Source organism: Mus caroli, chromosome 16, assembly GCF_900094665.2.
Source record: "Mus caroli chromosome 16, CAROLI_EIJ_v1.1, whole genome shotgun sequence".
Classification (NCBI taxonomy): Eukaryota; Metazoa; Chordata; class Mammalia; order Rodentia; family Muridae; genus Mus; species Mus caroli.
The window spans coordinates 60,597,331-60,624,354 of NC_034585.1; the positions used below are offsets into that span (position 1 = coordinate 60,597,331).

General features: G+C 36.1%; 1 protein-coding gene across 2 annotated transcripts in view; it reads right to left on the reverse strand.

Moving 5' to 3' along the window:
* Nucleotides 1-1,978: 1,978 nt before the first annotated feature.
* Znf654 (zinc finger protein 654) overlaps nt 1,979-27,024 on the reverse strand; it is a 64,933-nt gene continuing 39,887 nt past the window's right edge. For both annotated transcript variants that reach the window (XM_021184906.2, XM_021184908.2), the window contains 6 exons: nt 16,524-16,659; nt 13,951-14,153; nt 13,272-13,411; nt 10,498-10,639; nt 6,165-8,460; nt 1,979-4,929 (listed from right to left, as the gene is read on the reverse strand). In XM_021184906.2, coding sequence (XP_021040565.1) covers nt 4,922-4,929; nt 6,165-8,460; nt 10,498-10,639; nt 13,272-13,411; nt 13,951-14,153; nt 16,524-16,659 — 2,925 coding nt within the window. In that variant the 3' untranslated portion in view covers nt 1,979-4,921. The remainder of the gene's footprint in view (nt 4,930-6,164; nt 8,461-10,497; nt 10,640-13,271; nt 13,412-13,950; nt 14,154-16,523; nt 16,660-27,024) is intronic.

The window sequence follows — 27,024 nt, forward strand, 5'->3', positions numbered from 1 at the left end:
CTGTATCCATTNCTCTNTTGAAGGACATCTGGGTTGTTTCAAGCTTCTGGCTATTATAAATAAGGCTACTATGAACAAAGTAGAGCATGTGTCCTTATTACATGCTGGAGCATCTTCTGGGTAGATGCCCAGGAGTGGTATACCTGGGTCCTCTATGTCCAGTTTTCTGAGGAACCACCAGATTGATTTCTAGAGTGGTTGTACCAGCTTGCATTCCCACCAGCAATGGAGGAGGGTTCTTTTTCCACATCCTTGCCAGCATCTCCTGTCACCTGAATTTTTGATCTTAGCTTCTGACAGGAGTGAGGTGGATTCTCAGGGTTGTTTTGATTTGCATGTCCCTGATGATTAAGGATGTTGAACATTTTTTTTTTTCAGGTGCTTCTCAGCCATCCGGTATTCCTCAGTTGAGAATTCTTTGTTTAGCTCTGTACCTCATTTCTTAATAGGGTTATTTGGTTTTCTGGAGTCTAACTTCTTGAGTTCTTTATATATTTTGGATATTAGCCCCCTATTGGATTCAGGATTGCTAAAGATCTTTGTGCAATCTGTTGGTGTCCTTTTTGTCTTAACAGTGATCTTTGCCTTACAAAAGATTTGCAATTTTATGAGGTCCCATTTGTTGATTCTTGATCTTAGAGCATAAGCCATTGGTGTTCTGTTCAGGAAAATTTCTCCTGTGCTCATGTGGGGCTTTTCCCCACTTTCTCTTCTACTATATTCAATGTATCTGGTTTTATGTGGAGGTCCTTGATCCACAAGCAGGCCATGATACAGCCAAGATTGGCAGCATGCTTTCGCAGCTTTTGTCCCCCAACAACTATGTTTATATATTATCTAATGTCAGGTATAGTGGCAACACCAAACAGACAAATGGATACCTACTTTTCCAAATCCAAAGAAAAAATGGAATGTTACTTAAGCAACTTGCCTAAATATCTAAATAGATGTACTGTTGTGGAAAATGGATTACATTTAGTCCAAGAATATGTCGTCCTTCAGACAGAAAATTCTACATCCCATTGCTAGAATGTTTCAGTGACATTTTTACAAGTCAAACTGCTGTAATATATGCAAATCACTTTAACTCACTTATTCACTTGTAGTGATATCCCGTTGCATTAAAGACATTCCTACTTATATACCATTTTTCAAATTTTTAAGTTATAGCCAAAAGGACAGGGTTTTGTTTTTTTCCCTGCTACTGAACCAAAAGAGCCCTCATGCCCAAGATCACTTCTGGATAAACAGTAACTTCAATAACTTAAAAAAAAATACTGGCATTAAAACAAGGGCCTCAAGCATGCCAAACATGCTTCCATGGCTGAACCATACCCCTAATCCTTTTTAGAATAATAGGATGAAAATACTGCACATGGCATGTTCAGCCAGCACTTATCCTGATACTGCAGTGACTCACTGAAGTTCCAGGAAGCATTTCATCTTTGAAGACACCAATGTTGACATTGCTTGGCATCTGCTGAGCTCTGATACCCCCCCTTTTGCCCCAAGTCTGTAGAGACTTTGGTCATCCTTTATTTGAAATGACATCAGTAGCCATTAAGTGTATGTATGTTTGTAATATGTGTGTGTGTGCCATGAATGCCTGGTGCTCAGGGCAGCCAGAAGAGGTAATTAAATTCTCCTAGAAATAGAGTTAGACCATTGTGAGCTGCCATGTGGGTGCTGGCAACTGAACCTGTGAACTCAAGTCCTTTATAAAGAGCAGAAAGCATTCTTTAAAGCTCTGAGCCACTCTTTCAGCTCCCTCCATCAACTCTTACTCCTTCATCAAAAAATAAAAATAAAACCAACAACAAAACCCCTACTTGTATCATTTTGTTTCCTTTCAAAAAGTTTCAACACTCTGAATGTGATAACATTAACTGAAACATCCCACTTTTATGAGGCATAAAAAATACATTTAAGTAAGCTGAATTCTTGAAATCAGTGTACTACATAAAACTGAACGCTTGCATTATCAACAAGGACAATGTTTTATTGAACAAATCTATGTACAGTACAAAAAATTTCTTGAAATGAGACACTATTGTTGATTTATTGCAGTTCAATGGCTCAGTTTTAATTTGTACTTTTATAAAATGCAAAGTAAAATAATTTAATGTTCAACAAGGAAGCACAAATGTTCCTTCGTGCTGAGTCTGTAATATCTTTCACATAACAATACCAAAATGAAATGCAAAGGCAGCGTTTGCTCATTCTGAAGAGGTGTTTGACAGTAGCGAATAAATTAAAAACAAACACTACCATCCCTTTTAGGCTTTTCATTCATACACTATTAAACCAGACATGAAAGTACAGCTAAGTGTTCAGTGCGACTTGAAAAGAATCACACATCAATGATATAAATTATACTTTGTTATAGATTGGTGGTTTTTTTTTTTTTTAATGAATATGGCTAGAGCCCAAAGTACCAGTGTCCTTATCCACGGAGATTCTTTCCTGTGCATCTTCTGTGTCTGAGCAGCAAGGATTCAGATCTGCACTTTCCTTGACCTTACTTGACCACATATAATTATTTTAAAACAAACATTTAAAAGGAGTTCATGTATCCTCAAAGCATTAGTAGAAAACAAGGAGAAGGAAAAGCATGTGGGTAAGAGGAAAGCTTCCTTTCCGTCTGAATCACAAATCAGAACTGCTGGATTTACACAAAAGCAAAATGCTTTGGAGAAAAACCATAATAAAATGCACACATTCTTTCAACAGGTAAAATTGAGAAGTATATAAAGAGGTTAGAAAAATGTGGTCAAACAGAATTTTACACGACATTTTGTGTTGATTATATATGAAACAATTTTATCTATAGGAAAATTTTCTCCTAGCAACAAAAGTCAAAAGAAAACCTTCAAATTAAGCTTAAAAGACAAAATAAAATAAGAGGCAGAATTTGCTTAACACATCTTTGCACACAAACTTTAAGAAAAATGTAATGCTTTATGGATTTATATCTATATCAGTGGTTACAACCTGTAAAAAATAAAGTTAAAAAATGGTAAAATGTTATTAACTGCAAAGTGCACAAAGCAGAAATTGTTCCCCAAAAAATTCATTGTGCAAATGAACCAGTTTCCAAACAGGATTTTTATTACAAGATGTACTTTTAATATGAACTAAAAGTCAATTATTACATTTTTAGTGTCAAGAAATATGGAAAACATTTTGAGTTGAACTTAAAGGATTTAAAACATATGAGTTGTACTTATCTGTTATCTTCACGTAAATTATACAGCCTAATGTAGGCTACATAATAAAACTAAAACGAACTTCAATTTGATCGGAATGGACTAGTGACCATCATTGCATAGTTGCAAATGCCCATGGTAAATAATAAAAAAATAAATATTCTGATAGAGCATTATTGGAAAACATAGTTTTTAAAAGTCTGAAAGCCACCCTGAAAGTAATGTCCTATTTTCCTAACCTCAAGAATGTTCCTAAAATTTGTAGTATGATGACATTGTCTGATTTACACAAAACCATGCTGGAGTAGCTGGAACACTTAGTTGACACGTGGCATACTAATGTGTCTAAAGAATTCACCTTTGTGTTTGTATGTTTTTGTCTTGTTTAGACTTATATACTATCAGGTAAAGGAGATCTTTAGGTATTTCCCTTTTCATAACTGACAGGTGGGAAATATCTAGAAGATTTTTTTTAAACTGTAAAATATTTGTTTTAATAATTTAATAAGTTAAAATCTTCTTAGAACGGTCACCAAGAACAACAATGTATTAATATATGTTATTGTATTCCTGTTGTGCAAATTTTGATGTAAGTACTTCCTTAAATATAAAAATTACTATGCAGGCCAAATTCATCACTAATGAAGAAAGCATATTAGTATGGCTTAATTTTGAATTAATTCTCCTAACTGAATAAAATGAACTCTTGAACTGATTCTTAACTGACATACTTTTAAGCCAATTATTTTCATAGGACCATACTTAGATAACTCATACTAATGTATAAAGGATTTTACTATGAATCATCCAGCAATGTCCTAATATGTACAGATAGGAATATCCCAGTGTGCTTTTACCATTATTCACATTCAGGATTTTTTAATTCAGTGTTTTCCTTCAACTATCTAGCATGTGATGGTCTTAGATTCTTCTCACCCCCCACCAAAGTATCCGATGGCACTTTTCTTGTCTACTTAAGGCTGCTGCCTTTAAATCACTAACTTTACAAAAGTGGGGCATTGAAGGTTCTTATCAAGAGCTTATTAGCCAAGCACTGTTTTTGTTTTGTTTTAAATTTTTCAATGGTGGCATGCCATTCACTGAACTTTGACCTGTCTACTTAATTGCCTAAAACAAGTTACAATCGTTAGTGGACAGCATGATCATAAATCAAACTTTATTTCTATGTATCAGCTTCTAAATTATATCACAAACTAAAGAGCAATGAATGATTCTTTAAAATATGTTGACCAGAAGGGAAGACATAATGAATATGCAGGACAAGAAAACAAATTCCATTTTCAGAGTGTTTTACATGTTTATTGTAACCCAGCTCCCCTCCATCTCATCTTAGAATGAATCAACTTTTTCCTTTCTTCAGTAAGGCCATTGCTGGTTTGTATTTCTGACTAGTTACCCAAATGTGTTTTCACATAAAGCAAAACTGAACATGCTGCTATTAATCACCATAAACTTTTTTAAAGTGTGGTTTCATGGATAACTGGGACTTTGGGAGTTTTATAACCCTTTTGGAGTCTAAGCCGGCACATCTCCTCTGCAAGTTCATTCCAGAAAATGTGCTTTGTCTTTTCTTTAGTAATCCGAGACCACTCTAAAATTAAGGCCATCAGGGAAAGAGCAAGCTGATGATGCATTTTCTTGTAGTGCTTTTTTAAAACACTACTGCATGATCAACAAATCGTTCTGAGACATTATCAGGCACCTGTAAAATAAAATAGTTTTAATTCAAATTTCATAGATTATAATAGAAAAGCAAGCCTTACATTTCTGGCATGTGTGTGCATGTGTTTTGTAGTGTACATATATGTGCATGAATACTTGTGAGTGGGGGCACATGTGTCCAGATCCATTTGGAGACCAGAGGTTGATGTTGGTTATCTTTCTTGATAATCATGTTTATGTAGGAAGCCAAAGCTCAGAGATTCTGCTAGCTAGTATAGCTAGCTAGCTTGCTGGGGGATTCTAACTGAGGTCCTGCATGCTCGGGTTACAGACAAGGCACTATGCTGGCCCAGCATTTACATGGGTGCTGGGGATCTGAAGTCCAGTCCTCACCAGTGCACAGGAAGTATTTTATCTGCTGAGCCATTTCCCCAGGCTCTTTACTTCTATTTTTGACAGTAACTTAGTTTTACTTGTTTCATATTCTATCATGCTGATGAAAAGTATTATTTCAACAACTTCTATTATGTGAAACATTGAATAAAGAAAAGCCACTTGTAGTAGAAAAAGTATAGTATAGTATGGTGTATAGTATAGTATACTACAGTATATATGATGGTTTGTATATTCTTGGACCAGGGAGTGGCACCATTTGGAGGTATGGCCTTGTTGGAATAGGTGTGACTTGGTTGGAGTAGGTGTGTCACTGTAGGTGTGGGCATAAGATCCTCACCCTAGTTGCCTGAAAGTCAGTCTTCCACTAGCAGCCTTTGGATAAAGACATAGAACTCTCAGATCTGCCTGTGCCATGCCTGCCTGGATGCTGCCATGCTCCCACCTTGATCGTAATGGACTGAACCTCTGAACCTGTAAGCCAGCCCCAATTAAATGTTGTTTTTTATAAGACTTGCCATGGTCATGGTGTCTGTTCACAGCAGTAAAACCCTAACTAAGACAGTATAGTATAGTATAGTATAGTATAGTATAGTATAGTATGAAAAGTAGGAGCAAAGAATGAAAAATCTTGATTCCTCGCTTCCCAAAGTTCATAAGCTTGTGCAAACTACTCGTGAATGTATTTGTTGGTTGAGCTAAAACAAGAATATGAATCTCACTTCATAGTGGTTGTGGATTTAAAGGGAATGTATAAAATAGTGCTTTATCGTCTGGGTTACACGTGTTAATGTTTTTAGCTGCACAGATATACATTATAGATATAGTGATAGTATCTTTCCATTTCTACAGATAGAGCTAATAAAAACACACAAGACTTACTTTCATCATCTGAATCAAATCCAAAGAGTGTCTGACATTTCTTTTGTGCAAGGTGAGCCTCAAGTGCTTCTGCATTACAGTAGGTGGTCAGGCATTTGCCACATCGTAATCTTTTCACTGGTTTTTTATACATGTTATCTTGATCAGAACAGGCATCTACAATATCAGTCAGAAATTTTCTGCGTTTTGGCATACTAAGGTATCGTTCATCAAGGTAACTGGGAGGCAAAGGTCTGACAAATGGCTTTGTTAAAATTAAGCCATATGAAGTATGTTCACTTGTAAGATTTGGTTTGGATGGTGCCTGAGATACTGACAGGGCACTGTGTTCTTGTGATTCAACATTGGGTAAAATAGAACCATTTTCTGTCCTGTTTCTGTTTATATCTATTTTCAGAGTAGGATCTGATGTAACTAATGGTGTTTGCTCTATTTCACTGTGTCCATTGACTAAGTCAGTGGTACTATGAGTATTTTCAGGATTTGGCTCTATGGCAGGCATCTTTTGGTCTATGAAGCTTATATTTGAAACAGTATCATCAGAATGTTCATTTCCATTCTGAACTAAACTGTCTGTTTTCTTTTCCATAGTGTCTATATATGTCTTTGGTTCTGTAGAATATTTCCTTGACTTACTAGTAGAAACTGGATGATGAATTGTTTGGTTCTCATTACTAAATGGGTCTATTTCTTGATGGTGAGGAACCACTTCACTCAGCTGTGCAGATGACTCTGGTGTTTTGCTCAAGTAATGCTGGGCTTCGTGTTCATATAACAGAGGAAGATCTTCAAAAAGCTCATGGCATTCTGGAAAACTACACTGAGCTTGAAATATCCTGTGACTTTTTGTATGCTGGGCAAGCTGAAATGGCAGCTTAAATGACTCATTGCAATTGAAATGCAAACAAAAGTACACATTTGGATAGCTGTGTCTATTAAGGTGATCTATAAAATGTTGAGAATCCTCAAACTGCCTTTGGCAGAATTTGCACTTTCCTTTACTCCACTTCATTACAGTTTGCCGCACATTTAAATCAGTTGGGTGCACAGTCCTGGCATGCATATTTAGAAACCCAATTCTTTTAAATATCCTTACACAGCCAAGAGCAGGACACTTGAAGTTGCCTTCTTGGTCTGTAGCATATACATCTTTTGGATGGCACACAGTTCCATTGATTTTATGAAGTACTGATGTTTCTTGATTCAAATCATAATCATCTTCATAATCATCTTCATTCTCTTCCTCTTCATAGTCATCATCACACTGAGGTAAAGATTCTGAGATATTATTGAAAGAAGTGTCTGGTTTGCCATTTTCAATAATGTTTTCCATAGCATTCTCTGATATAGCAATGGGAATTTTAATGAACTCAGCCATGTGTTCACGGATGACCTCTTTGTTTCTCTCACTGGAAGCCGTCAATGTCTCTATTTCCAAGCCCTTAGTATTTGAGTTCCCATTTTCAAAGGAAATTAAAGATTTGGAACCATTTATTTCTTCCAAAGTGATGACTTCTGGATCATCCTGTTGTGCAGTAGCAATCTGCTGTCTCTGAATCTTCTTAACGTGATTTTTTAAATGTTTCTGCATAAGTCCTCTGTTCCTAAATTTCCTACCACATATCACACATGAAAAACTGCCTTTTTTCTGATGAGCCTGGGCATGCCTTACAATGTGGCCACCAAGAAATTCCTTGTTGCATAACATGCACCGATGCCTTGGGACACTATGATCCACTTTGGACGTGTTAAGAGCAGACAGGCTTCTCTTCACATTAGCCTGTCCTTTGGATTGCAGTACAGATGCATCACCAGGGTGAGTCTCTCCAGTGCTCTGATCTTCTTCTACACTCTGCTCTTCCACTCTCTTTTTTAGACTACCTGCAGGATTTTCCAGTGTATTTTCATTTAGAAGTTTCACTGCTGATTTATCACGCAGTAATGCCACACAGTTTTTCTTAATCATTACGAAGTTCCAAAACTCAGGATCAAAAAACAATCCTTTTTTCAAAATTGGAAGTAATTCAAAACGAACACGGTTTTGAACAGTACTCATGCCTTCACTATACTCTTCATCCGGACGTCTGTAAAGCTCTTCAACGGTGTGGTAGGCATCTAAGGAACGCTCAAGAAAAAATACTGAGAGAGCACAAACCCTGACAATCTCTAGATCATTTGGCAAAAAATGTGCAATTGTTTTATAAATTAGACATTTAGTTTCAGGATCATCATGGAGATCAAGCTGGAGAGCACAACCACAGATCTCAACACAAATTTGTAGGCCTTCTTCTTCAACCTGGAAAAACAAAAATATTCCTACTAAATATAACTTTTAAAACTATTATACTATCTGCTTAAAAATTTTTAATACACTATTACTGAGGCTATGGAGCACTCACAAAAAGAGATCTATCTTGACTGCCCTCCAAAAGACCCAACAAGCAGCTGAAAGAGTCAGATTCAGATATTTGCCCCCAACCAATGGACAGAAGCAGCTGACCCCTGTTGTTGAATTAGGGAAGGCTGAAAGAAGCTGAGGAGAAGGGCGATCCTGTAGGAAGACCAGCAGTATCAATTAATCTGGACTCCCGAGATTTCTCAAACACTGGACCACCAAACAGGCAGCATACACCAGCTGATTTGACACCCCCAACACACATACAGTAGAGGACTTCCGGTTCTGTGTTCATTCAGAGATAATGTACCTATCCCTTAAGAAACTAAGGCCCCAGGGAGTTTAGAGGTCAGGTGGGGTGGGGGGATGGGAACATCCACGTGGAGACAGGGGAGTTGGGAGGAGGTGTGGGTTGTGGAGCAGTCGGAGGGTGGATGGGCAGGGAATGGAATATGGAGTGTGAAAAACCAAAAAAAAAAAAAAATAATAATAAATAAATAAATAAAAATAAAATAAAAAATAAATTAAAAAGAAAAGAAAAGAAAAAAGAAAAAAATTGAATACAACTCCAAAAGGAAAACTTTCTGAAACAGTATTGTGAAGTTTGGGAAGAATTTTCAAATCAAGTCTCTTCAATAATTATGTTTGCTTTAACTCTTTTATATTTAATTCTCAAGTTTGACAAGACACAATAACTGTAGTGTAAAATGTTTGCAAACTTTGTTTCAAATTTTCTTTCAACTCTAGTCTCCCTTAAGGGTTCATTCTCATTCTCTGACAGAGAGTAAATGCATGTCATTTCAAATAGATGCCAGGAAGTAATTATGTTTTAAAATCAGTGCAAATGTTATTATACTAAATAGTACTTATAATGATGGTGAGATTATTGTTATTATTGCTATTATTATATATGCTAGTGCTTTACATTTACTCAAATATGAAAGGGGCATCATACAAATCTAATAAAGTATAGGAATTGTACTGGCTATTTTTGTGTCAACTTGACACAGCTGGAGTTACCACAGAGAAAGGAGCTTCAGTTGAGGAAATGCCTCCATGAGATACAACTGTAAGGCATTTTCTCAATTAGTGATCNAGGGGGNAAGGCCCCTTGTGGGTGGGACCATCCCTGGGCTGGTAGTCTTGGGTTCTATAAGAGAGTAGGCTGAGCAAGCCAGGGGAGGCAAGCCAGTAAAGAACATCCCTCCATGGCCTCTGCATCAGCTCCTGCTTTCTGACCTGCTTGAGTTCCAGTCCTGACTTCCTTTGGTGATGAACAGCAGTATGGAAGTGTAAGCCGATTAAACCCTTTCCTCCCCAACTTGCTTCTTGGTCATGATGTTTGTGCAGGAATAGAAACCCTGACTAAGACAGGAATAATAAGCTTGCTGGAAATTATATGAAAATCAGTACCTTTTTACTTCTGTTAATGATAATTGTATTAGCTTTTACTGCAGAATTTTTTATTGATCTACTGAAATCGATTTTATGCCTCTACTGGTTGGAATAATCAATACTTATTTGACCAGGACAAGAATCAGAATGGCATCTGTGTATGTTGCATGTCATACTGCCAACATATGGCTTATGAACTATAGGAAAAAGTAACCATTTGAAAGCCTCATGTACTCTTAGTCTCTTATATTCTGTTAATTCCACTTACCTACATACCGTTTTATTATCAACCAAGAGTTTTCTGAGGCAATGAAAGAGGATAATCAGATCATTTGTAAATTAGTATTCAAAAACAGAATTTATAATGATAAATTTGCCTAGTCATAAGATATATATGGAAGCAATTATTCCCAAATTATGTAACAATAGATTGCTTTTCCTTCTACATGAGCCATGTTGAATATTTGAAGATGAAGAGAAAAGATTGTGACACACAGAGAATGCAGCATTAAAATCTAAAAACTGAACAATAGATATATTTACCTCATCTTTAATTATTTTCATAAAAGGAAATATGACTCTCACATTAGTTGCTGTTCTTAAAAGCTGGTAACACTGATCTACAAACACTTGTTTGGAAGGATTAGATTTAAGCTGTAGTTTACTCCATAGGAAAATCAACTCCCTATAATGAGAAAAAGACATATATCAAGATATAAGTAAAGACATTGATTTCTTTTGCCTGATTCTATACTATCCTAGCAAGGCTATATACATAAAGTAGTTAAAAATGTGTATGCTCTCCGTGCTACCTTTGAGATTAATAGAAGTTAAAAGAAAAAATAACTACATAATCTTGCACTGATAGTAATGATTTCTAAAGATATGCTGACATACCTAAGACATTCATAGTGTTGACTTAAATCAGTTCTAATTTCATATACTAGTACTGATGTTATAACTGTAAAACACACACTTTGACCGTCAGTATATTACATCAGAATACCATCCACAAATGGAGTCAAGAGAGAACTCTGAGTGCTGGTGAGAAAACTTCAAGAAAACTGAGTCTTTTGACTTCAGTGTCTTCAGAAACATCAAATTGTTCTTGAAATGTGTTTTCATGCCCTACCCAGGTGTAGTGGATAGGAGTGAGTTTACTTCCATTATTCCTTCAACTGGCTACTGTTTATATACCTCTACGGAAAAGCAAGGTTTATTGCCACGTGTTCCACATGTGGTTTGCCCTTGTGACTCTACACTTTGCTCATGTGATTCCTCTTAATCCACAGAGTATAAATTGTCTGATGCTCTATTGAATGAAGTTTGCTGTTAGCTGTATAAGAGTTTAGTCTGCCTCATTATTTTGGCTTCAATTCCCTAGGTCCTATTGCCAACTAGAACAGTAAACATACTACTTGCAAATTTAGAAACCAATATTTTAGAATATTTTCTTTCTATTAAGATACGAAAATTTTAAAATTTAAACATATAGTACTGATTTTAAAACTGTATCCTTTCCATTAGCTTTAGATCATGTGCTTTTCTGTGAACAAGCTATACTCTTGAACAGACTAATTATAGAGCACTTAAAGCCTTCACAGGTAGATTCTTTCCTAATACACGGCCAAGAATGAACAAGGACAAATACAGGCAGTGGCTTTTCAGGTAAACTGAAAGCATAAGGATACATCTCATAAAGAAATCTGCCCTTAGACCCTAAAACTCACATAAAGCACAGAATTTGGAACTACTAAAATACTTGGTGGCAACTTGTTTTTTCCAAAATAGATTTACTATGTATGTCTTGAGAGCTCAGCACATGCAAGTGGAGTCGAGCTCACAGGACATTGGGCTTTCTTCATTTTACATGTAACATCATGTAAATACAACTCCACTTGAGAGAAATGTAACAATTCTGTAATCAAAAAGTACTCTGGACGGAGACAGAATAACAAACATTATTCAGTTTAAAAATTCATGACTCTAATATTCTATCTTATTACAATTTTTTTAAATGACTATAACTGTTCCAGTTAGGAAACAACATTGTGTTTGCTACTACACACAGTCACTTTGGTTTCCAGCCTCCCGACACACCTACTTCCTGCTGGCCAGGCTTGCTTATGTATTTTATGAATCACGTTTTCCAGTTCATGAACATCTATCTCCTCAGTAACACAATGTATTATGGAGACAGTAACTGACATTTAAAAAATAAAAAAGCTAATGTGTGCTTACCTTTATTCACTATCTTTAAAGACATCTCTAGTGAACTGCTTGGTAAGTACTCAAGTTTAATAAGTCACTAGCTTCCTACATAGATTCTACATGACCTTCATGATACCAAGAAATAACATTTAATTAATACCTTTTTGTTAGCTGAAAATCTTAGGTATTTTATTTTATTTTTGGTCTGTTACTGTTTTTTTAATAGATGCCAGGGAACTATTCTATAGCTAAACTATTGCCCCATTCAGACAATCTCATAGCTATTGTATTCCTAAATATGGAAGCCTCTTGAGGAATTTAGTAAAGTATACACATAAAAGATGGTGGTGAATATTAGAAATAAGGAGATTTTATAAAAGGGTGATGGGTAAAAAAAGCAAATAGACCAATTATATTAAAGAACATATGGCCTAACTCTACAACACATTCTAAAACAAAATGATAGCTGGAAACCAGAAGATACATAATCCATTTAATATTTTACAAATGAATATATTACAAATGTATACATGTTTATTTTCCCAACTTGCTCCAAAATAATATATGATTTTAAAATGGACATTCGTTGTACTCAAAAGTTTTATTTTGTTCTTTAATTCTTAGCTGATAAAAGTTTAATTTCTCTCTTGTCTCTTTGTTAAATTGCAAGCCACCCCCTAAGTGTATGACTTAGTAAACAAAATATATACCTGTCCCAAGATTTTTTTCAGTATAACAATAAAAACATAAAAGCAATTGTAGGGCCTGGAGAGATGGTTGAGTTGCTAAGAGTTTGTATTGCTGTTATAAAAGATCCTAGTTCAGTTGCTAACATCCAGGTTGGATGGCTCATGAACACCAACAACTCCAGCTCCAGAGGATCTGATGCCCTCTTCTGGCCTCCAACAGCATCTGCACTCACGCACAAATCAATATACACACACACATACACACATAATTAAAAAAACAATAAAACGATGCTATTTTTAAAAAGTAGTTTAACACTTTCAGACAACTGTAAGGAAAGTATATAGTCCAAACTGTCCTAAGCAGTACTCCTTTAGTTTACCATTTTCCATTTCAAATTATGCATCAGAAACACTTACCATATGTAGTACATGTCCCCATTCTGGAGCTGTGGAATAAGAAAAGATTCACAGAGTTGTAAGGCTAGCAAAGTCTTGCCTTCTTTTTCAGTGTTACAGATGATATCAATTCCACTCTTACAGTCAGTTTTCAACAAATGCTGTAAGAAGAAAGGAAGAGTCAGTTCCTATCATCAAAAACATATAATATTCTAGTTGCAGTTTCTGTTTAGTTACTTGCAAGTACTGATACATTTCTAGTTTCTTTTACAATTATATACTGTATTGAAATATTTTTATAGTTTTACAGCATAACACCTGCATTTCACAATGAGTACTTGCAAGGCCATTAATGCCCATGGGTAAGTAAAATTCAGAGTAGGAAAGAAGTCCTTTTATTGAAAAAAAACAAAATAAACATAAGCATTTAACTTAGCACTTTAAGAGACAAAATCATAATATTTCTCAGGTTTTTTTCTGTATCATACCAAAAATTTAGTAAGTAAAATATATTAACTCAATCATTTGTTACTATCAGATTCTAAGTCACATAAACTTAAAAAAATAGTGACGAGTAAATACATTTAGATAATGTGATCTCTAAATCCTTGTTATTACTGCAAAACAATTCAGTAACAGTAAGGTTTTATTTTGTATTTAGTAAGGATAAATGGTAATAGGAAAAAGTCTCAAATGATACCTCACGGAATAGCTGATCTTCTACAGGTGACATAAACAGACAGGTGAAGAGTGCTTGATGGAAGTACAAGTCTTTGCTGATTTCAGGGTGATTTATACAAGATTTAATAAGAGCCATTGCTTCAGGTATGCGTTCACAGGCAATTAGGTATCTGGCACGTAGTTCAAAGAACAGTGGATTTTCAGAACTTAAGTATTTGTTCACTATATTAAAAAGAAAACATTATTACTCTCAAAAAGTATTCAAACTTTGTTTTAAACTTTACAACTAAAACATCATATTTCATTATATAAATAACATGCTCCACAGGAAAACTTTTATTTTTGAATAGTCATTTATGATGGCTGATAAATGAAAATAAAATTTCAAAACAGTGCTCATGAAATTCTAGTTGATTTCTTCTTAGTTTAAAAAGGAGATTAAGAATTAGAATTAGATATTCTTTTAGTTCATTAGTACATTAGAATGTTTCAAATAGCAAATCTAAAATGTACCTCTAGTCTAAGATTATACATTTTTGCTTCTGGTAGTCCAGTATTTTCATTATTATAAGAGACTGAATGCTAAACTAGTACATTAAAAATCACATTAAATCAGATTAACTGTTGAGAAATGTAAGCTAAGTTAATGAAAAACCTGAATCATGAATAAATAAATGTTAAATAAAATTAATGCAAAATTGTGTCATCGGGTCTAATGTGTTTATACATCACTAAGGATAATTACTAATTTATGATTATTTTTTCATAATATACAAACACATTTAACTGTAAATTTATTTAAACCTAACAACAACCTTATGACAGATTCTATACTATTTGTTTTACTCAAGATTAAATGACTTGCCCAATGACATAGATATTGTAAGTGGCAGGGACGAAAGTAGGGTCTATATTTTATGCTTTTTAAATCCAAACATTTTTAATTATTTATATTTCATCAGTAGCTACTGAAGTGTTGATAGACTATATTTTATTTTGACTTAAACATTCTACTTACATTTACTTCTGTTTAAAATGTACGGTGAGTAAACAGTGACTTGGAGTTCATGCAAGAATCTATTTCAGTATGGACTTTACCATAACGACTACTACCCAGAGAAGAGGCATCTATATTAATGAGGCTCTAGAGAACTTTTGCCCAAAGTGAGGAATGTTAGTGTAGTTATAAAAGGAACCTAAGGAGCCATCAGTCTTCACACCAGCTCTGTTCTAGCCTAAGGAAGCCTAAACACTTCCTTAAAAGCCTAATAAACTTTCTTCTCTCCTGCCTTCTTAAAAAATTATTTAAAAATTGTTATTATTCTTTGTGTGTGTGTATTACTCAATTAACCAACATGTACAGCAAGTGCCTTTTTTACCTTCTGACCCATCATGCTTGTGCCTGCCTTCTTCCATCTGTGGCTTGCTTGATGCTTCTACCCATCCTATTTTCTCTAGCCTCTTTCCTTGTTTCCTCTCACGATGGCTCTATCTTTCCTGTAATTTATTTACTCTTTATAATTTTCATTAATAAGCAAGTCTTTCTCCTCATTTCCGACTGTCTCGGCCTTTGATTTGCTGTAAGTGCTTTCCAATCCACACATCAAGCAGCAGCTCCCCTTGTTTGCCTTGCATGCTCCACTCTTGGTATAGTGCTCCTTTGGTCTTAAGCCCAGCATGATAGTCCCTTCTCCACACACTCCATGTCTTAACCTGTTGCAAACGGGAATATCTTTATATGTTCAACACATGCTGGGACTATCTTTATATGTTCAACACATGCTGGGAATATCTTTATATGTTCAACACATGCTAAGTAGCTGTCCCCAAGTTGGAGAGCTTGTCTGTTCTCTTTGACTTTTCTATATTCTTGTGTTTATACACTAGCTAAACTTATATGCTAAGTTTTGGGGATCCATATATCCTAGAACTCAGGACATTTTTAATAATATGGGAAGCTAAAGGGTTAATTTAACAGGTTGGATTAGAGAACAAAGCCTCCTACTTCAATAAGGAATATTGGCTCTGAGTCAATATTGGCTCTAGAGTCCACTGTGTTGTTCAGTATGGTAGGAGCTGATGTCAAAGGAGGTAAAGTAATGAGGCAATGACACAAAATTGTATTAGTTTGGGAAATGCTGTTCTATCATATTTGAAATTTATTTATTCATTTATCATGTGATCATTCAGTCACAGTACTGTGTGAACAACAATTCACACAGTAATCATCTGAATTAACCAATAACTGTGTACAGGGCATTGGACTAACTATAGAATATAGGCACAAGAATATATTAACATAGTAATGGGTAAAATAAATTCAGAGTTCCTGCCTTCAGAGAACTCTGATGCAATGAATATTCGTGGTTTAGGGTTTGAACTTAAAACAACAATAACAACAAAAGTATAGCTACTTAAACATATTTTAAAACCATAACTATAGAGTCAAAAACAAACTCCCTGTAATGCCCAGTAAATATGTCAACAGCCACAGTACCACTACTAGAAAGAAATGTAACAAAGCTGCTATCAAGAAGTACTTTGGGCCAAGTCAGAAAAGAAATGGTTTTGGTGTTGACTCTCCTGAAGTACCTATCTCCTGAGATGCCGGTTGGGCTTTAAGAACAGCTTGCAACACTGGATCTTCCCATGGGCCACCATCTTTAATGATTCGAGTCACCAGTTCCAGATTCACATTTCCATATCTGCGGAGGTGGTTCTGGCATTCCTAGGAGAGAAAAATCATTCTGGCTTTGTGAAATTTAAAGGAGTTAAAAACTACTTGATCATCAGTATCTATAAAGTGACTGATGGCCACATGATAGCTATTCAATTATAAAAGAGAAAAGGGTACCAATGCAACCTAAGTAGGCTAACAAAACCCCATTAGTAACAAATAGTCTTAATGCCGAATGTTACACAGATATACATGATTGGACTGAAAAAAAAAAAAAAATCCCATTAAAACAGGGATAAAATGTAACCAAAGGGAAAAGCCTACAGGTGAATCACTTGTAGAGAAAGAGCCAGGTTGCAAAAAGCTGAAAATTAAATGATCTGTTAAGTTTACATAAAAATTCAAAACAAAGTTCCTGTTAACAAAGAGAGGCCAGAGCCTACGGGGAGGTGCTGCCTAGAACGGACACTGTATGCACAGGAGACACACGCCCCTGCTCTGCCCTCAACTTATGCCACATTTTACCATGCAGTAATAAGTTTCAAAACTGAACAATCACTTCCCTTTGTTTGGAAATTAGATTTGTGATTAGCAGATAAAGAAACAACAGGTGGAGAAAAGAGATCAAACCTGTAACAGGAGCAGTTTGCATCAGGTTTTAGATACAGATGTACTCATAAAATAAGTAGTAATTAATCAGTACTCTCTGACTTCTATATTTTTTAGTGTTGTTAAATGATATTTCATTATATTGTAACATTAATAAAGGAATTACATTGATTTACTTAATTTTATTTCCTGAGTTTGATGAACCAGCTTTAGATATACAATTTGTGTACCTGTTGGACTCTTCTTTCTGGTTCATTATACACTAAGAGTTTTAAAAGTTGTTCAGGAAAGTTAAAATTTTAAAAAATAAACTAAGACTCAGTAAATAAAATGAACTTGAACCCTTAAGAAAAAAGATGATAATGAAGCTAGCAGTATCTGAATACATTTCAATATTGTCTGAATTGCAATTAAAGCACAAATGTCATTTTTTTCTGTGCTTAATACCGGAGGCAGACAGATATCTAAACATCTTATTAATACTGTTTAAGCATTTTGAAAGGCATTAAAATGTTTGACTTATGAGATGAATTATCAACTCACAAATTCACACTGGCTATTACTTTACTTGTATTAAATTATCATGTTTTTATATCATTTGAACATTACATTTTTGACCTAAAAGTTAATTCTAAGTTTTGTTTGTTTGTTTTTTTAACTTATTGGTTAAGAGAAAAAGGGGGTTTATTTTATTAAAGAACAAGATGGGAGAAACTGAAAAACAAGAATTTCAAATGAGGTGTCCCTGTTCCAAAGATTGGTTTCAATTTGCTGGACTTAATCAGTGCTCCCTCAGGCTCCCAAGTAACAGGAACTTCTTTGGTACATCACACCAAAGAAGTCACAGTTGTACAGTTGTTTGTGTCTGTGTGTGAACATATATAGTTGTTTCACACATATATAATTATTTCGTCAAAGAAGACAGCCATTATGTTCAAGTGTTAGAATAAGTTACCTCCTAAATGGACTTTAAGGGTGTCTCCAAATTAAAACAACTAAGTATTAAAAAAAATCCTAGAGTGGGCAAGTTACTTAACCTCTCTGTGCTCTAACAGTTAATTTTGAGAGCCCACTTCATAAGATTGCTGTGAAGATTAAATGATAACAGTAAGCAGTAGAAGGCTCTTGGGACAGTACTTTGCACACAGTAAGTACTCACTAAAGGGGAGCTTTCAGTTCTTAGAATATTCTAACATTTTCAAAAAAAGTGCACATGTGGTATGTATAAATAATATATTTTAGGGTACCTAGATGCCTGAGTATTAAAAAAATGTGCATTTTCTCATCAGCATGCTGTAACATTTATTATTAAAGGGTACGTGGGGGGTATCATATGTGTAAATACATATGAATTACCAGTTATATTGCCAATTATGCTGAGGTATTTAGAACTCGACTCAGTCTATGTTAGTGTATCCTATAAATTTTCTTTAAAAGGGTAGAAATTTAGTTTAAAAAGAAAACAGGGGGCTCTAATGTCCCTAATTGAGACCATTGAAAGCTTCTCAGAGAAAGCTCTGACAACCTTTAACAACTACCAAACTCAAGAAAGTTTGGGAAGTGAGTATATCAACGTGTTGTGGATAGCCCTGGGGCTAATTATGTTTAATGTTAATTCTGTTCTCCTGTCTATGCCTGCGAATTAGGAAATGAGTCAGCACTTGGTGATTTCCTGTAAACCTGCTATGCACCTTAATTTGTAAAATAAAGGAGAGCTGATGATTGGGAAGGTAGAGCAGAAGGTGGGAAGAGATAAGGAAAAATGGGAAAGGGAGAGGATGCAGAGGAGGAGGAAGAAGAAAAGCAGAGCAGAAACACATGGCCTGGAGAAATGGCAAGTTCTAAGGGGTAGGATGGATGTGGGAGTTGGTAGTGTAGTGGTAGATCTGCCCAATCTAGGTGCACAGCATGTATTCATATTAACTGAATCATGTTTTCATTGCCGGGGCATATTTGGGATGGAGATTTACCACAATATGCACGTGCGGGTGTACTTCTTCTACCCTGGCTAGGATTACAATATATACTCTCCATCTGGTAGGATACATTTTAAACTATTTCTTTCTCATTTAATGTGTAACCCATCAGAATGATTATTTCGGGTATGTCTGTGTGTGTTTCTTTTGTCAATATATTAGATTTTGGAGAGTACTACTAAGTAAAATAACTCTTATATAGGTAATGAAAATGAATTCTTTCAGTGTGGGCTACTTTTTAAAAAGCAGAATGAATGAGAATAATTAAGTATAAAAATAGTTGCTCTCTTTAGATAGTATTAATGCCTTCCGCATAGTATTCAAACTAACACCCTCAAAGTTAGTCTAGATCCTCCTGCACTATAGAATTTCTCTCCTGAAGCATTAGGCATGTTTTTAGAATGTTTCTGAAACAATGCATGGATGGACATCAACACATTCCTCTACCTTCACTGCTTACTACTGCTGCTTGCTGAAGTGGGCTTATTACACTCCTTTTAGCTAATTCCTTTCAACACTGTGCCTTTGCCAAGGGTATGAAGCAAACAACTCTACTCACTTTTCTTTCAGAATCCATTGTAAAGTGAAATTAATGTTTTGTTCTAAAGTTAGATTTTTTTCATTCCTAAACTGGTTGCCATTTTAAAGTCCACATCTGTCTATAAAGCTGTATTTCAGTATTTGGATCTTTTTACATCCAAGTTTGACCCCTTCGTTAGCTCATCATAATTAGAAATTTAAGGCCCCACCTACCTGGACCATTACTATTACACATCCTTCTTTCCATCCTTGTCTGCAACATTTTAAATTCACCTTGTATTTTACCTGTGCCCTTTTCTCATGTCACACTTCCTTCTACAAATTCCACGGTGTTATCCAAAACCATCCTATTAAGTCAAGTAATTGATTAATTGGTTGATTAATTAATGTGTTGTCTTTGCACATTATCACTAATCAAGAAGTCTTTATTATCTACTTCAATCCACAACAGATTTAATGTCATTTCAGTATTAAAATCTATACCAATCCACTCTTAATTATCACATTAAGATGAGGATTTTGAATATTATTATTTTACTTTCTTTAGATAATTAGGAGTTTATTCTGGTCTGGGGAGATGAATCAGTGAGTCATACTACTTTCTATATAAACAGGAGGATCTTGGTTTGAATCCTAAGTACCAACACATAAAAATCAGACATGCCTGTTTCCACCTTGTTGAGGACAGAAACTCACTGGCCGGCATGCACACCCTCACTCTAAGAAGTATATATACCACGGAGATAAACAACATACCACCAAATATGAGGGGAAAATAACAGAAATCTAGAAATCAACAGATTTCAGGAAAATTCTTTGTGTAATTGGTATAAAGAATTTTAAACTGAGCATCACAATTTCTGTATGTTAATTCAGCTCTCAGACAATGTGTTATTCTTACTATTCTAACCCTAATATAATACAAAACCTGAAGTTTTAAGATATGTATATAAGATTTACTTGAACACAGGTTCCCACATAAAGAAATACACACAAAATCCAATTTATCAGAACAAGCACATGCAGTCTGGAGAATAAGAGGTCATGCTGCCCCCTGTGCCACCTGCCACCAACAGGGCAAATTCCTTAATCTCAACCAAAAAAGAACTCTTCAGATTGATCTCTCTTATGAACATTGATGAAAAAAATACTCAAATTGAATCCAAAAACACATCAAAAACATCATGCACCTTGTAAGCTTCATACCAGGGATGCTGGGTTGGTTCAATATACACACACACACACAAAAAAAAAACAATCATATCAACAAACTGAAAAAGAAAATAAATCATGTAATTCTCTCATTAGATAAAGCCTTTGACAAAATATAATACCATTTCAATGTTAAAACTGGGAGAGATCAGGGATACAAGTGCAAACCTCAGCATAATAAAAGCAATATGCAGTAAGCCAATATTCAACATCAAACAAAATCAGAAACTTAAAGCAATTCCATGGAAATGAGGGCTAACACCAGGCTACCCACATTCTCCCTATTATAATACTTGAAGTTCTAGCTACAGCAATAAAACAACAAAAGGAGATCCAGGAGATAGAGCAGAGACAGAGGGAATGGTCAACCAATAAATGGACCAAGTTGAGACTCATCCATCCCATGGGTAAGAACCGATCCCTGACACTATTTGTGATACTCTTTCATGCATGCAGACAGGAGCCTAGCACACCTGTTCTCTGAAACACATGCAGACATCCAAACACTGGACAGAGCTCAGGGACTCTTATGGAAGGGTTGGGGCAAGGACTGCAGTCAGAAGGGGATAGGAACTCCAAAGGAAAACCAACAGAGTGAACCTGAGCCCTTGGGAGCTCTCAGAGACTGAACCACCAATCAAAGAACATATACAGGCTAGAAGCCTTAATCCCACCACACACGCACACACACACATATATATGTATATCTATACATATATATGTGTGTGTATATGTATGTATGTGCATATATATATATATATATATATAGTGGGTATACAGCTTGGTCTTCATTTGGGTCCCCTAGCAATTGGAGCAGGGAGCAGGGGCTATCCTTAAAGCTGTTGCCTGTCTGTGGAATCTGTTACCCTGGCTGGGCTGCCTTGTCTGGCCTCAGTGGGAGAGGATGCACCTAGCCTGCAGAGACTTGATGTGCCACAGTTGGGGAGACACCCAAGGGGAGCCTCCAGCCCTCAGAAGAAGAGAGGGGCTGTGGGGGAGAAGGACTGTGTGTGTGTGTGTGAGCAACAGCTAGGATGTAAAGTGAATAAATAAATGAGGGGAAAAAAGAAAGAAAACTGCTCCTCACAAAGTACCTTCTATAAAGATAATAGAGTTGTATTCTTTTAACCACTTGTACTGGCTAGTTTTGTGTCAACTTGACACAGCTGGAGTTATCACAGAGAAAGGAGCTTCAGTTGAGGAAATGCCTCCATGAGATCCAGCTGTAAGGCATTTTCTCAATTAGTGATCAAGGGGGAAAGGCCCCTTGTGGGTGGGACCATCTCTGGGCTGGTAGTCTTGGGTTTATAAGAGAGCAAGCTGAGTCAGCCAGGGGAAACCAGTCAGTAAGGAACAACCCTCCATGGCTTCTGCATCAGCTCCTGCTCCCTGACCTGCTTGAGTTCCAGTCCTGACTTCCTTGGTGATGAACAGCAGTATGGAAGTGTAAGCTGAATAAACCCTTTCCTCCCCAACTTGCTTCTTGGTCATGATGTTTGTGCAGGAATAGNAACCCTGACTAAGACACCACTATACTAGTTATTGTTGTTGTAATAAAACACCATGGACAAAAGTAACTTGTAAAAGAAAGGTTACTTGACTTACGGTTCCAGAGGGAGAGTTCATAATTTTGGGGGAGGCATGGCAGCAAACAACCTAAGCAGGAAGCTGAGAGATCACATCTTCAACCACATGTAGAAAACAGAGCAAACAGGAAGTAGGGCGAGGCTGTACATCCTCAATACCACACCCCCAGAAAGGTACTTCTAAAGGTCCCATAGCCTCACCAACAAAATAGTGCCACTAGCTTGGGACTATGTGAGTTTATGGGGGACATTTCCCATTCCAACCACCATCATCACCATCATGAAGAATGTTTTGAACACCAGCAGTAGAACTTTGACAAATTGAATCTTTAGGATAATTTTTCAAAGTACACTACCAATGGACCATAGTCTAGGTTTTTTGAGGCTTTAATGGAAAGTCTCTGGTTTTAGGAGAAACAAGTACTTGATGTACCAATGAGGAAGAGTGACCTTAAATTATAAATGAAAACAAAAATACCTAGGAAAATAAAACTCGAAATGTCAATATTATCTAAGCATCTAGATGCAACACATCTAGAGTAAAAGTTATATTTTCCTACATCTGTTCTTCACTCAATCATTACTGCTTCTAGAAAGGACATGGCAGTTGCTTCAACCTAGATTCCTCAAACACTGATTCTTCCTCTTCCTTATCCCCATGCATTCAATAATAAAACCCAAGCTTTTAGTTCTTCACCGCTGTATGTACCCCTCTCGCCTTCTGTTTCATTTTTCCAGAATAACTGGAGATTACAGAATATTTACACTAACTATAATAACAATTTTTAAATGTTTTATGGCTGATTTGATGAGTGTTTTATTATATATTCTGTAATGAACAGATCTGTGAGTTGTTGGTCAGTATGAATAAAAGACAACTAGTTGTTTTTCCATGTATTTGGATTATTTGTTTCTGTTGCCCTTTCTCATATACGATCAGCTTGGTTAATGCCTTATTAAATCTATTTACCCTTGAAATAAACCATGGTCATTAATAATTCTGTCATTTGTTACTATAGAGGAGTTCACTGCCTGCCTGATTTTTCTCCCTTGTGATATCTAGCTTGTTCAACATGCGTTCTTAATTTGCAACATCCTTAACTCTGAAAATTGAAAAGTTGAACGGCATAGCCATAAGTATAATTATTAATTTTAAAACAACTTTAGGGATTGCTTCTTTACAGTAATTTGTTTTTTGTTGTAGTTAACTGCCTTCCCAGACAAGCACCCACATCTAGTTTCTTGTCTGAGTAGTTTGCTTAAGACCCTGTGGCGGATTGAAAATGCTTGGCTCAGGAAGTGGTATTTAATTAGAAGGAAGTGTGGCCTTGTTAGAGAAAGTGTGTCACTGTGGGAGTGGGCAATGGGACCTTCCTCCTAACATGTGGGGGCCAATCTTCTCCTGGCAGCCTTCAGATGAAGATGTAGAACCCTCCCGCAGCTTCTCCTGCATCATGCCTGCCTGGATGCTGCCATGCTCCCACCTTGATGACACTGGACTGAACCTCAGAACCTGTAAGCCAGCCCCAGTTAAATGTTGTCTCTTGTAAGAGTTACCTTAGTCATGGTATCTGTTCACAGCAGTAAAACCCTAAGACTGGCCCTCATCCAGAATGCACAATTAATTTTTCATCACTGTACAGTTTGTCATTTAATTAGGTATTAACCTGTATGATGAAGAGGTAAGTGCATCCTATGAGAAATACATATTATGTAAAGGTAAAGAAAAACTACTGGAACTCAAAACTAAGAAATTGTTATGTGCTATATTTGGCCATAAAAAAATACAGGTTCCTTCAACATCAACAGGCCTAGCAGGTTCCTCAGTGGTTCAATAGTCACACTTTTATCTTGGGGAAATCAACAGACACTTAACTTAATGTAAAGTCCACTTAATAGAAAGGAATACATGCCTGGTCATATAAACATCCCATGACTGGAGAGGTCAAAGATTCTAAAGGAGAATGGATGACTGTTATTTTCCTAAACCAATATAATTTCTAACTACAGTCTAAATACTTATCTTTCTACACACAGATAAGTTAGCTCTCAACTCATCAAAGAAACATCTTTTTTGCAGCAGATAGAGAATATTACAGAAATCCACAACTGGTTAAAAATGCAGAAAATAAATAATTGTGGGGTGCACACCACTAACTCATCTCCTATACCTAATGCTCAGAGAGCACTGTAGAAAAAAAAAGAGATGGAAAGACTCTAAGAGCCCCAGGGCAGGGATGCCTGCTGTAAGATACTGTTGGTTAGGCATGACAGGGAAGCTACAACCACAATATCTTAACAGTAATGATTTAAACAAGACATGCATTATGATATGACCAAGCAGATAGCCCCAAATACATGTGCATTTCAGCAAACCTAAATATATTCTGTAGGGCTGTTTCTACTATGTATAAAAATGATGATGATGATGATAGTGAGTCAGTGAATTTGAAAGGAAACTGCAGGAACACAGAAGAACTTGGAGGAGATATGGAAGTGATATGCTCATATGATAAACTCACAAAATAAAAAAAAATAAAGATTCCCTCTAATTTATGCAGGAAATCTTAAACAAAGTTTACAATTTATATTTGAGAAACTCCAATTTTAGGTAGTCAGAAATTCATGAAAGAAAAGAATAAGTTTAAAAACTAGGTTTGAGTCACTACCTGTCTGAAAAACAGTGTCAGTGGCATTTTGCCAGCAAGTGAGGAAACTATTAAATAAAATATGTAGTTTGTCTAACATGAGGTAGGGTGAACTATAAAACTGGGTTATTTGTAGTTTCACACGGGAAACTATATCTGGATGACTGGAGCTCTTTCGTCTGGTAACCCTTTGCCCTCTAAAAGGAAGGAGGCTCTGTTAGCATAAACGATTGTTGGGAAGCGGAGACTCCACTGGAGCTGCCTCAACACTGTGCCATGAGCTCCAGTGAGGCAACTCTGCTGAGGCAGCATTCATTAAACCCCAACTCACCCAGCTAGAGGTAAAATCATTTCTTTCGTCTGTCCTCTATACTCCATCTAGGGAAAACTGCCATTTGTCATGTAATAGTGACATAAATGTAATCAAATACAGATCTAGGAATTAGCAGCATCAATATAATCTAGGAGGTTGTTAGAAAGCCGACCACCAGGTCCCACCTTTAACTCCTAATCATAATCTGAATTAACTCTGCCCTCAGATAATCTAATATGCATTAATATATTAGCAACAGAATTTGTCCCATTTAATGCGGAAGAGAAAAAAACACAACTGTAAACCCACATATTTACATATTTTGTATGACACTACAAACTATGGACAGAGGTGAGATACTCAGGGAAACAGGACTTTTACTAGGACAATATATTTAAAATAATTAAAGGCTACATTAGATTATAACTATTATTACCAATAATCAGTCAAAAACTGGAAGCTTTCCAGGCTTTGCAAGTATAGGTTTTTATAGAGGTATACAGAATAAGAATGCCTGTTGACATTTGCTAGATCCCAAAGGTAAGAAACCTGGGGAATTCTAACAGCAGTAACTCAGATCAGAAAATGAAAGTTGATTCACCATGTAAAGCTAAAATGGAACCCAAAGGTTTTAAAGCTTCTTGAGTTAGAAGGCTCAATAAGCTATGTGTAATGACCCATTCCTCTAATTCTAATATTTGGGAGACTGGCACAAAGGTGTTACATTGCCCCAAAGTCAAGGTCAGCCTGGATACATGGTACATTCTAGGCTAGCCAGTACTACGCAGTGCAAAACTAAACAGACAAAGCTTCAAGTAAGTTCAAACTACAAAGAAGCCAAAATTGCAGAAATGGAAAAAGAGATTTTTATTTATTCTTTTGTTTTATTTTTGTTTTGTTTTGTTTTTCCCTAAATAGGGTTTCTCTGTTTAATGGCCTGTAATTACCTCTGTTTAATGTCCTGTAATTACCTCTGTAGACCAGGATGGGCTCGACTCATAGAGATCCACCTGCCTCTGCCTCCCAAGTTCTGGGATTAAAGGCATGTGCCGCCATGCCTGCCTGGCAGAAGAGATTTTTAAACTGGTAGGGAGAAGGCGGTGATGAGGATGGGCTTTCTATTTCAGTCAGAATTTGAGATATTGAAGGGATTAAAGACAAAAAGTGCATGTACACATGAGTTTATTGTGGGGAATTTTCAGTAACTGATTACTTCTTGTGATGGTTTGTATATTCTTGGGCCAGGGAGTGGCACTATTTGGAGGTGTGGCCTTGTTGGAATAGGTGTGACTTGGTTGGAGTAGGTGTATCACTGTAGGTGTGGGCTTAAGATGCTCACCCTAGTTGCCTGAAAGTCAGTCTTCCACTAGCAGCCTTTGGATGAAGACATAGAACTCAGCTCTGCCTATGCTAAGACTGCCTGGATGCTGCCATGCTCCCACCTTGATGGTAATGGACTGAACCTCTGAACCTGTAAGCCAGCCCCAAGTAAATGTTGCTTTTTATAAGACTTGTCATGGTGTCTGTTCACA